At 42.1% G+C, this 12,963-nt stretch overlaps 1 protein-coding gene across 1 annotated transcript in view; it reads left to right on the top strand.

Moving 5' to 3' along the window:
- The window catches only part of TIE1 (tyrosine kinase with immunoglobulin like and EGF like domains 1), a 46,834-nt gene extending 33,871 nt beyond the window's left edge, over positions 1-12,963 (top strand). Inside the window, exons 10-23 of the mRNA XM_073643683.1 lie at positions 404-562; positions 3,817-3,954; positions 4,395-4,682; positions 5,038-5,328; positions 6,720-6,913; positions 7,594-7,804; positions 8,730-8,840; positions 9,329-9,519; positions 9,818-9,931; positions 11,021-11,091; positions 11,179-11,219; positions 11,937-12,033; positions 12,118-12,217; positions 12,554-12,963. Coding sequence (XP_073499784.1) covers positions 404-562; positions 3,817-3,954; positions 4,395-4,682; positions 5,038-5,328; positions 6,720-6,913; positions 7,594-7,804; positions 8,730-8,840; positions 9,329-9,519; positions 9,818-9,931; positions 11,021-11,091; positions 11,179-11,219; positions 11,937-12,033; positions 12,118-12,217; positions 12,554-12,625 — 2,078 coding nt within the window. The 3' untranslated portion in view covers positions 12,626-12,963. The remainder of the gene's footprint in view (positions 1-403; positions 563-3,816; positions 3,955-4,394; positions 4,683-5,037; positions 5,329-6,719; positions 6,914-7,593; positions 7,805-8,729; positions 8,841-9,328; positions 9,520-9,817; positions 9,932-11,020; positions 11,092-11,178; positions 11,220-11,936; positions 12,034-12,117; positions 12,218-12,553) is intronic.

Below are 12,963 nucleotides of genomic sequence, written 5' to 3'. Positions count from 1 at the left end.
GTTACAATGTAACAGTGTCGTAAGAATTCTCAGAACTGGGGAGAGACTTGGGATCATTGTTGGATGGCTTTTCCTTTTCTGGATGTAAACCATGAATGTTACCATTGCCTGACAGCTAGCAGAGTAATGGAAGATACAAAGTATAATAGACTTCATAGTTTCTTTCTACAATCACATATAAATAGATAAAGAGTTCAGTAATTGGACCTTATAATGTGCTAATTACAACATGTCATAAAGCGCAATAGCTTGTCTCACTGGACACCCGGTGTCCACAGCTGGTACTGCATGTTTTAAAACTGGATAATATTCCACATTGTACTTGGGGGAATTTTAAGATCCCATTTTAGACATTGTCCTCCTGTACCGATGCTGTAATTGTCATTATGTTCTCTCTCTGCAGTTCCTCCAAAACCTCTGGAGCCCCCACGTTTGCTTGATCGGGGGAGCAGACATCTGATCCTCGCTCCACTTCATAATTTTACTGGAGATGGGCCAATTTCATCTATTAAATTGCTGTATCGACCCAAGAAAAGTACAAGCTTCTGGTCCAACATTGTAGGTAGGAAACCCTTACTGTAACCTAAAGTCATAGGTCAAGTATTGAGTATGTCAGAAAAAATACTCAAAGGAAAAAAAGGTACAAAAACTCAATTGAAAGAGTAACCGTCATTTTTACTTCTCTTTTTTTCTTCATAAATTACTAATACACATGAAAATAAGAAATGTTTTTAATAAATCTTATTCGAGAAATCCACTTATTTCTCCTCCTGGACTGATCGTTTACTCTCAAAATTCTCAATTCGGTGATTACAGATTTTCCCATTACTGAGATGCAAGATGACAGTTGGTGCTCATGAAGTTCTATGGAACTAGCAGCAAAATGTCTGTATTTGCCTCTAGCTACTTCCCTCTTCTCCCACTTCATAGAACGTTAAGAGCACTAACTGTCATCTCCTATCTCAGTACTGGGGAAATTTGTCTTCATTGAATTCAGTTCTAACCAATGAATTGAAAGTGACAGATCAGTCCAGGAGGAGAAAGAAGTGAATTTCTCTGAAAAGCTAAATTACTACACTGTGTTCCAAATTATTATGCAAATAATATTTTCTCAGATTTTCCCAAATTACCTATATGAATTGCAGTCATTGTAATTTTCCAGTCAAATAACTATTAGAGTACAATTGAAAGGTTTTTGTACAAACTGCCTATGATAACAGGATATTTTTAAACAAATAAAACACTCAAACTGCATTCAAAATGCATGTTCCAAATTATTATGCAAAGCAGAGTTTTCAACCTTTTCATTTTAATAAAGAACAAAAAAATGGTAATTTCTGAAATTATAAGCATTAGCGGGTTATTACAAACTGAAATCAAACAGTTTTCAACTCAAAACTTTATTCTAGGTGATGTTACATTTGCACATAGGACCGCTTGTTCGAAAGGAGCTTCTGAACTCTCTCGTCCATTGAATTTGTCAGGTTTTGGATGGTTTCTGCTTTAATTGTTTTGCATGAGGACAGAATACCCTCCCAGAGCTGTTGCTTAGATGTGAACTGCCTCCCGCCATCATAGACACTGCTTTTGATGATGCTCCAGAGGTTCTCAATGGGGTAGAGGTCAGGGGAGCATGGGTGCCACACCATAAGTTTGTCCCCTTTTATGCCCATAGCAGCCAGAGATGCAGATGTGTTATGTGCAGCATGAGACGGGGCATTATCATGCAGAAAAATGATCTTGCTGCGGAATGCACGGTTCTTCTTCTTGAACCATGGCAGGAAGTGCTGTTTGAGAAACTCAACATACATTATGGAGTTCATCTTTACCCCTTCAGGGATCCTAAAAGGGCCGACAATCTCTCTCCCCATGATTCCAGCCCAAAACATTACTCCACCTCCTCCTTGTTAGCGCCGTAGCCGTGTTTGCATGGGGTGTTCATCAACCAGCCATCCTCCACTCCATCCATCTGGACCATCGAGATAATTTCATGCATGATAATGCCCCGTCTCATGCTGCACATAACACATCTGCATCTCTGGCTGCTATGGGCATAAAAGGGGACAAACTTATGGTGTGGCACCCATGCATCCCTGACCTCAACCCCATTGAGAACCTCTGGAGCATCATCAAAAGGAGTGTCTATGATGGTGGGAGGCAGTTCACATCTAAGCAACAGCTCTGGGAGGGTTTTCTGTCCTCATGCAAAACAATTGAAGCAGAAACCATCCAAAACCTGACAAATTCAATGGACGAGAGAGTTCAGAAGCTCCTTTCGAACAAGCGGTCCTATGTGCAAATGTAACATCACCTAGAATAAAGTTTTGAGTTGAAAACTGTTTGATTTCAGTGTGTAATAACCTGCTAATGCTTATAATTTCAAAAATGACCATTTTTTTGTTCTTTATTAAAATGAAAAGGTTGAAAACTCTGCTGTGCATAATAATTTGGAACATGCATTTTGAGTGCAGTTTGAGTTTTTTATTTTTTTAAAAATATCCTGTTATCATAGGCACTTTGTACAAAAACCTTTCAATTGTACTCTAATAGTTATTTGACTGGAAAATTACAATGACTGCAATTCATATAGGTAATTTGAGAAAATCTGAGAAAATATTATTTGCATAATAATTTGGAACACAGTGTATATATAATGCAGGATATAACTCAGGATCAGTACAGGATAAGTAATGTAATGTATGTACACAGTGACTGCACCAGCAGAATAGTGAGTGCAGCTCTGGAGTATAATACAGGATGTAACTCAGGATCAGTACAGGATCAGTAATGTAATGTATGTACACAGTGACTGCACCAGCAGAATAGTGAGTGCAGCTCTGGAGTATAATACAGGATGTAACTCAGGATCAGTACAGGATCAGTAATGTAATGTATGTACACAGTGACTGCACCAGCAGAATAGTGAGTGCAGCTCTGGAGTATAATACAGGATGTAACTCAGGATCAGTACAGGATCAGTAATGTAATGTATGTACACAGTGACTGCACCAGCAGAATAGTGAGTGCAGCTCTGGAGTATAATACAGGATGTAACTCAGGATCAGTACAGGATCAGTAATGTAATGTATGTACACAGTGACTGCACCAGCAGAATAGTGAGTGCAGCTCTGGGGTATAATACAGGATGTAACTCAGGATCAGTACAGGATAAGTAATGTAATGTATGTACACAGTGACTGCACCAGCAGAATAGTGAGTGCAGCTCTGGAGTATAATACAGGATGTAACTCAGGATCAGTACAGGATCAGTAATGTAATGTATGTACACAGTGACTGCACCAGCAGAATAGTGAGTGCAGCTCTGGAGTATAATACAGGATGTAACTCAGGATCAGTACAGGATCAGTAATGTAATGTATGTACACAGTGACTGCACCAGCAGAATAGTGAGTGCAGCTCTGGAGTATAATACAGGATGTAACTCAGGATCAGTACAGGATCAGTAATGTAATGTATGTACACAGTGACTGCACCAGCAGAATAGTGAGTGCAGCTCTGGAGTATAATACAGGATGTAACTCAGGATCAGTACAGGATCAGTAATGTAATGTATGTACACAGTGACTGCACCAGCAGAATAGTGAGTGCAGCTCTGGAGTATAATACAGGATGTAACTCAGGATCAGTACAGGATCAGTAATGTAATGTATGTACACAGTGACTAAGCTTCTTATCTAGGTCGTATATACAGAAAACTGCTGGAATCCGCCTGTGTGGTGCAGGTATATAAATACAATCAGCAGAGACTTATCTGTAAATTGAATCAATCATAGATTAATCTTCTTGCATTTCTAGTGGATCCAAAAGACAACATAACACTTCCTAACCTGAAGCCGGTCACTGCTTACCTGGTGCAGTTTCAGTTGAGTCGACCAGGAGCTGGAGGAGAAGGACCCCTGGGACCAGTGGCCGTGCTACATACTGACTGTATAGGTAAATATCCATGTATATTGCTTGTCTATATTTCAAGAATTTGTGATGTTTCTTTTAGTTTCTTTGTATTAGTACTAGGTTTCTGGTATTTACATAACAGAGAAATATAAACGTCCACAGACATTTCTCCATGATGCAGAACATTGTCCCAGATAGGTAGATAACACATGCAGTACCAGCTATGACCACCAGGAGGATTCATGCGTTTACAGACCATGGCGCAGTTCTATCGTGTAGTCGTGCTATCCGCCTCCTCTTCTTGTATGCTATAGAGAAGTGAAGAAGTAACCCCAAGACTATCAGGCTACACAGGGATTGTTTGCAGTCTGTAACCATGGCAATACATAGATTTGCATTAGAGCTGTATACACACAGCAGTAAGAGATTTTTTAGTGGGAATATTTGCCAGGTTGGTTCATTTTGTTGTTTCTTTTCTACAGAACCCACAGTGAAGCCAGAGATTAAGGGCTACTCCATAGAAGATAACACATTACACATAAACTGGCAGCTGCCCTCCTATAGCACTGTGGGGAGCGGGTACCTGCTCAGGATCTATCATCCCGCCAACCATCTTTTCGGCCAGGAGAACATAACCTCCATAGACGTCCTGTCCGCCAAGATTTCTGGCCTCAGCTCCAAAACCGAGTTCACCTTCAGAGTCCTCATATATCACTGCACCAGCCTGGGACCCCCATCCGACCCCTACATTATCATACTGAACAGCAAAGGTGAGAGCGGCCCCTTGCTCTAATGGACAACACAAATCCCCTCATAGGAATAATAATAATATATATACAGTATATATCTATTTAATGAAGATCTGCAACTCTGTAATCTCCTTGGTTTGCGGAGCTTCTGCTACAATGTATCATTATAGACAGTCATCTCTGAGCTGAGCACAAATCCCCAGACATCCAGGTCTTGTACAAGATTCTGGCTCTTGCCTTCTCTGAGACACTGTAACAGACTCTCAGCTGTGAGTGATAAGTGACTTTTTAAAGACCATGGAGCCTTCATCCTTAGCTTTTCTTGTAGCTTCTTTGCTTTCTTCCCATTTCTCTACTACATCTACTGTGTCCACAGGTCCGTCACCCCCCAAGGATGTCCACGCCGACCCCTTGTCCAGGGAGAGCGTGAAGTTGATCTGGTCTCCTCCCGATGATCCTAATGGGGGAATCATTAAATATACGGTGGAGAGCCGGAGGCTGGGGGCTCCCGGGGGGCAACAGTGGGCAGACACGGAGGGCCACAACCAGACCTGGCACGTCATCAGCGGCCTGAACACCAGCACCCTGTACCAGTTCAGAGTCCGAGCCAACTCCAGAGTCCCCGGAGAATGGAGCCACATTGTGACGGCAGCCACGTACAGCGACGGTAACTGTGCTGTCTGCTTTGTACTACTAGCGGGTGTATTACTAATGATACTATTACTGCCACGAGTATTACTGACATTAATACAGCTAATACCAATATTATTGCTGGGAAAGGCAGATGCAGATGGCCGTATATTCTTTCATTTGAGAAAAATGAGCTGATTATGCTAATCGTACTCTGATCAGAGTGAGTGTGATCGGTGTGTGATCAGAGTGTGATCCAATTCTTGGATGAGGAGAAGATGAAAAAAACTATTTCCCCATCTTCTCCATTCTGTCAGTCCGGGGAAATCGGACTGCACTCAGATGTCATCCGCGTGCAGTCCGATGGTTTCCATTTGCATGACCGATTGCAATCCAAATATTGGTTGCAAATCGTGCATCGTGCAATTTTATTTCTTCGGGCCAAACTGCTCATTAGACATGTTCACTGCCCCATAGAATAACATTGGTTCAAGTGGAATCCGATTGTACTTGGACCAAAAATATGGGACTGCTGATATTAAAGCTACTGTTAGTGCTAATAATATTAAAGGGTTTGTCACATCTTATTAATTGTAAAAAATTGCAAATTTGCAATTTAATTATTATTAAAAATCCTCTCCTCTCTTTTCTTAAGAACAGAAAGACTTTTAATTGTATAGATTATAGCTTGTTACCAGCCACCTCCGAGGTGGAGCGCGGGCTTGCAAGCTCTGTTCTATACATCTCAGTGGTTAGCACTGTTGCTTTGCAGCTCTGGGGTCCTGGGAGCAAATCCCACCAAAGACAAGTTCTGCAAGGAGTTTGTATGTTCTCCCAATGTCCTCGTGGGCTTCCTCCCCCACGCCAAAGACACAGCGATAGGGAATGTAGATTGTGAGCCCCAATGGGGACAGTGATGACGACATCTGTAAAACGCTGCAAAATACGATGCCACTATATAAGTGAGTAAAATGAATACAGCTTGCAGCGACGCTCTATTCAGGCTGCTTTAGACCCCCTGTACTTTTCTAATGCTGCAGAGTCAAAGTTGCATCATATGACAGCACTCAGTTCAGACTAGAGGTCCAAGCTGTCACGGTGCACCCCGATGATAGAAACACAGGACAACCCCTTTAAAAATGACACTAGTATTTCTGATTCTTGTGTCAATATTAATATTCAGAAATGAAAGATAACTCTATCAGTGACAATCACAACATTACTTCTAGTTATTATCATCATAGTCTGATACATAATAATATAATCTACCAAGGGATTTAAAACATCTGTTCTTTATTAAATATTACAATAATTAATCATTTGTTTTTTTCTGTATTGGCCCCTTACACGGCCCCTCATCTCCTCTCCTCCGTCTGTGGCTTTAATTTTGTTTAGTAATTTTGCAGTAAACTTATCTTATCTCCGCAGAGCCCCCCGTCATGGCCACCAGCGAGGAGGTCCGGAGTTTCAAAGCCTCCAGTTCTGGGCAGCAGCTCATCCTGGCGATCATCGGCTCCGTATCCGTCACATGTTTCACCATTATTGTCGCGCTTCTCGCTCTTTTCTGCATCAAAAAGAATTTATTCCGTCGCAGGAGAATGTTCACATATAATTCCGGATCTGTAAGTCACCCCTCCGATATCAGATTTACTGGGACATTACGGACAGCTGAGAAGTAGAGGGCACGACGCAAATGGGTCAAATGTCCCATACGAGAACAGTATTATGAATAGTAATGGATTTTGTGTTTCAGGGACCAGGAGATTTAGGCTAGACAGATGGAAAGAGAGGAGTTTCCCCAAATCTAAAAGTATTTCCACATCAGTCCACTAGGGGGCAGCTTATCCATCCGCTATATTTTTTACTCCAGCTAAAAAATAAACCTGCTGGAGCTTATAACAGAGCAGGAGCGTTATAAGAGGAGCAGCTGATATCCGGCACATACGGATGTATTTTACCCTAAAGATTCTTAGCATTAGAGATAAGACTGGTAATGGAGATACCAGAGAACAGTAGATTTTTTTTAGCTATCCTACAGTCAGTTTCTCCCTGGTCTGAAATGACTGAAAACAGAGAACAATGGATAAAGTTAATTTCCACAGTGTAACGTTTTCTGAATGACATTTAAGAATGAACCAAACTGTAACATTAGCAAAAACATCAAACAGGTTTGTATCTCACAGCAGAGCCCGGAACATGATTAACTGAACTGGCTGATAACAGAGGGCAATAGCTTTACTGATCTTATATTGAGTCATATTGCGCTGCTGCTGATGATACTTGTGAATCATTCACTTCTAAGGGAGAAGAAACCATCCTGCAGTTCAGTTCGGGGACGCTGACCCTCACCCGGCGGCCGAGACCCCAGACTGAGCCCTTCTCGTACCCCATCCTGGACTGGACCGACATCAAGTTTGAAGATGTGATAGGAGAAGGGAACTTCGGTCAAGTCATTAAGGCCATGATAAAAAAAGATGGGGTGCGGATGAACGCAGCCATCAAAATGCTAAAAGGTGAGGAAGTGATCACCAGAAATAGCGGACTGTAGATCTGCAATGTGTCCGGCAGAAGAAGGGGGGAGTTTGCATGCACTGAAACCTGTGGAGCCACAATGTACATTCCCCTTTAAAAACAATTTTTGGTCTATAATTATCCTGTACTGAGTGAGATTTACAATTATTTTCCAATCACAAGCGGAGCTGAACTCAAATTTCTGCTGTTACATCATATCTATAATGCATTAGTCACATCCAGAGCTGAATCCAGGTTTCTGCTGTTATATCATGTCCTATGTATTAATTACATCCAGAGCTGCTCTCCCTATTCTACCATTATATCATGTCCTGTGTATTAGTCAGTTTTAGAGCTTCACTCAGAATTCTGCAGTTACATCACATCTAAAGCATAAATCACATCCGGAGCTGAATTCTGTATTCAACTGTTACATCATGTCCTATGTATTAATTACATCCAGAGCTGTACTCAGTAATCTGTTAATAGTTTGCATTACTCACATCCAGAGCTGCACTCGGAATTCTGCAGTTACATCACATCTAATGCATTAGTCACATCTGGAGCTGAATTCAGTATTCTGCTGTTACATCATGTCTTATGTATTAATTACAATCAGATCTCCACTCAGTAATCTGTTATAGTATGCATTACTCACATCCAGAACTGAACTCACAATTCTGCAGTTACATTACATCTAATGCATTAGTCACATCCAGAGCTGAACTCACAATTCTGCAGTTACATCATGTCTTATGTAATGTGAGCAGGACTGGGCTGAACGTAATAAATAAAAATGTTTTCATTCACTGACAGCCAGCAGAGATCTTGATAATGGTGAAAAATGGAAATACAAAAAGACAAGACTTTTTTTTTTCAAGTAAAATCTGTTGACTCAATTCAATCTTACTGTCATCTTTTTTTCAGAATTTGCATCGGAGAACGACCACAGAGACTTTGCCGGAGAACTTGAAGTCCTATGTAAACTGGGGCATCACCCAAATATCATCAATCTGCTGGGTGCTTGTGAGAACAGAGGTAACGCGCACCCTGTAGTGCCAGACACTCTCCACCAGGGTATAGCACCTTGCCGCCATCTTTTGCAGAATTTCCCTATCAGTTTTTAGTTGAGATTTATGGTCAAAATGAATGGAAACATCCGAAGGCTGAAAACCGACCCCAACCTAGTAATTCTCACAGCTGATGGTTTGCTACAATTGTATCAAGTCCAGACAATCCTCTGAGAGCTAAACCTTTTGGACTCTGTGCTAATCCATCTTTACTGCACTGACACATTGTAGCAAACTTTTAGGACCGGAGATCTGTGTTGCTGTTGTACATTATCTTTTAGAGAATTGTCTAGATAAACTTTTAGCAGAACCTCAGATGTACTATGATGCATTAGATCCGGACGGGTTTTCAGTCTCCGGTTCCGTTCACTGACAGTAAGCAGAGATTTTCTCCATGTCCTGGGGATTTCAGCCTCTCATTCTTCTGCACTGGTGCTTTGCTCACCTGTCTTGTAGGATATCTCTATATCGCCACTGAATTTGCCCCATTTGGGAATCTACTGGATTACTTACGAAAAAGCCGAGTCCTGGAGACTGATCCTGCCTTCGCCAAGGAGCACGGGACGGCGTCCACCCTAACCTCCCAGCAGCTCCTGCAGTTTGCCTCAGATGTAGCAAAAGGCATGCAGTACCTGAGCGAGAAGCAGGTGAGATGATGATGGTTGTTGTCCTTCTAGGCAGCGATGGCTACAGGTACAGGGTGACCACCACTAATGGGAGCCCATAGGACATGCCACCCAGCTCTCCACAGACTCTGCACAACACTAAACCTGCTGTATAATGCAGTTACATTCCTCCCTGCCCCTTCTCTTATGTCACCTGCTTGTGTGAATGTCCCTATCCTGTTGGTCTGGAATGATGTTCATGCACCAGGAAGAGCAGGATGAACAGTGCTATAGATAGGTGTTTGATTATGTCTGTACTTTATCTTTGTTGTCTTCTTAGTTTATTCATAGGGATCTAGCTGCCAGAAACGTTCTTGTTGGGGAAAATATGGCTGCTAAGATTGCAGATTTTGGCCTTTCAAGAGGTGAAGAGGTTTATGTGAAGAAGACGATGGTAAGTGATGTAAATGGCCGCACTGACGTATAACCATAAGGGAAACCAATAAACGAATGCAACCGTCTGTTATACTAATAACATAGTGATAATTACATTACTTATCCTGCACTCACTATTTTGCTGGTGTAGTCAATAAGTACATACCGTAAATTACATTACTGATCCTGTACTGATCCTGAGTTACATCCTGTATTATACTCCAGAGCTGCACTCACTATTCTGCTGGTGCAGTCACTGTGTACATACATTACATTACTGATCCTGTACTGATCCTGAGTTACATCCTGTATTATACTCCAGAGCTGCACTCACTATTCTGCTGGTGCAGTCACTGTGTACATACATTACATTACTTATCCTGTACTGATCCTGAGTTACATCCTGTATTATACTCCAGAGCTGCACTCACTATTCTGCTGGTGCAGTCACTGTGTACATACATTACATTACTGATCCTGAGTTACATCCTGTATTATACTCCAGAGCTGCACTCACTATTCTGCTGGTGCAGTCACTGTGTACATACATTACATTACTGATCCTGTACTGATCCTGAGTTACATCCTGTATTATACTCCAGAGCTGCACTCACTATTCTGCTGGTGCAGTCACTGTGTACATACATTACATTACTTATCCTTTACTGATCCTGAGTTACATCCTGTATTATACCCCAGAGCTGCACTCACTATTCTGCTGGTGCAGTCACTGTGTACATACATTACATTACTGATCCTGAGTTACATCCTGTATTATACTCCAGAGCTGCACTCACTATTCTGCTGGTGCAGTCACTGTGTACATACATTACATTGCTGATCCTGTACTGATCCTGAGTTACCTCCTGTATTATACTCCAGAGCTGCACTCACTATTCTGCTGGTGTAATCACTGTGTACAGACATTTTCTTACATTAGGTGACTGTACAGTATCGGGTGTAAAGGATAATGGGAGTTTTTCCATTGGCAGCTGCACACAGTGATGTAATAACTTAACACCCCCGGAACGGAAAAATTAGAAAAATGGAGAAATGATTTTGGCTGTTTAGTTTGTTCTTTGTACTAATGATGGTTTCCGTTACTCAGGGTCGCCTCCCGGTGCGATGGATGGCCATCGAGTCCCTCAATTACAGTGTCTATACTACAAAGAGCGATGTGTAAGTGCCACCCATGGAAGTATTCATACTGTGGTCGGAGCTATTTCAGCAGGTCTATAATATCTGTTTCTCTCTTTACCATAACAGCTGGTCCTTTGGGGTTCTCCTCTGGGAGATTGTCAGTTTGGGTAAGTGAAGAATCTTTTGTTTGTTTCATTTAGAAGGAAATGATAAAATCCTAAAATTCCAGAATATTGAAATCAGTTTGTTTGTTTTATAAGCAGAAGATTATTTTAAAAATTTTGATATTACGTGTTAGCATAATAGTTTCCACACTGATACATATGGAGACAGTTCCTGTTTTCTGCAGTTTGTGCATCAGCTAAGCTTTATAGACTGGGACAGAAGAAGCAGAGTCATCTCATTATCATCAGACGTTGGGGAAGTTTGTGGCAGGAAAGTAACACTGCACACACAGATAAAACCCTGTCTGCAAGTCCCCTCTCTTTTTTCATCACTTTCTGCACACCATATTAATTTAGGACTTTGCTGCACTCTCTATGTAGGAAGGACGTGTGGGTCTCCAATATGGCCGAATATGGAGAAGGTTTAAAAAAATTAAAAAATTACAACTTTTTTGAAAATCGAAACAAACTTATTTCTCCTCAACTAAAGAAAATCTAATAAATGCAGTGAAATCACACATATGGGACATTTCCTTTAAAAATGTACCTATGATTATATAGTCCGGAGAATTAAAGGGGATGGCCAATTTTGAAAACCTCATTCCAGATGGGAAGAATTTCTGGTCATTGGGGGACCTAGCTTCAATGTTGGACCCTCCGCTGCTACAATGCTATAAGAGCCAGTGCATTTCTAACAATCTCTGTCATATATGTTTCCAGGTGGGACACCATACTGTGGAATGACCTGTGCGGAGCTCTATGAAAAATTACCGCAGGGATACAGGATGGAAAAACCCCGGAACTGCGATGACGAAGTGTAAGTGAAGACACGGCACCGCTCGTTCCCCCCCATGTCCTGACCTGGGTGGGGGTCCTATCTGATGATGTGTGTTTGTTTCAGGTATGAGCTGATGCGCCAGTGCTGGAGGGATCGTCCCTATGAGCGGCCTCCATTTACCCAGATATCCTTGCAGCTCATCCGCATGTTGGAGGCCAGGAAGGTAAGGCTGAGATCGGTGGTCCCCATACTGAGAAGAATCAGGGGTAGCATTACAACTCCCCCCAAATATTGCACCTGGGAAATGAAGGCTGAATATTCGGTGACCCTATACCTGCAGTCGTTCATCACTAAATATTTAGCATATTGCACCCACACTTGAGTTCAGGTAGCAAGGCAAGAAATAAGGGTGCAAGGAATTTTACAATAGTGTGTGATTAAAGGGGAGCTGTTTGGGGGGTCTATCATAGCCTGGGTAGACATGCTGGTCATCGATCAGTGCCTGCTGTGATAGGAGGAGCTCGGTGACCCTATCGCATCTCGTATTCGTCTCTTTCAGGCCTATGTGAACATGGCTTTATTTGAGAATTTCACGTATGCTGGAATTGATGCGACAGCTGAAGAGGCGTAAAAGAGAGAAGACTGAGGATGTAATGGACTCTGCACACTTGGAGATAAGGACTCTGTACATAAGGACTAATGTTCTCGCGGTCTCTCTGGAGAGGAGGACTGCGGAGAGCAGCGGAGCCCATAGCTGGATCTCGGCCTTCTGTACTGTCAATCATCTCTGGCTCGGTCCACAGACCACAAGAGTGGGTAACATGAGATGTCAATGAGTGCGGCTGGAGGAGAGTGATAAGAGCGTCTCCTCCCCGCTACAGCTCCACACTGCCATATGTAAAGCCCCCCTCTGCCCCTGTACAGTCATCCCCACCTATACTGCCACAATAAACCTCATTACTATTTGTA

This window comes from Phyllobates terribilis, unplaced genomic scaffold (assembly GCF_046119375.1).
Source record: "Phyllobates terribilis strain yellow unplaced genomic scaffold, ASM4611937v1 Scaffold_8__6_contigs__length_399053987, whole genome shotgun sequence".
Taxonomy (NCBI): Eukaryota; Metazoa; Chordata; class Amphibia; order Anura; family Dendrobatidae; genus Phyllobates; species Phyllobates terribilis.
Note: the sequence above shows the minus strand (reverse complement) of the source record. Positions and strands in the feature narration are given on the sequence as shown.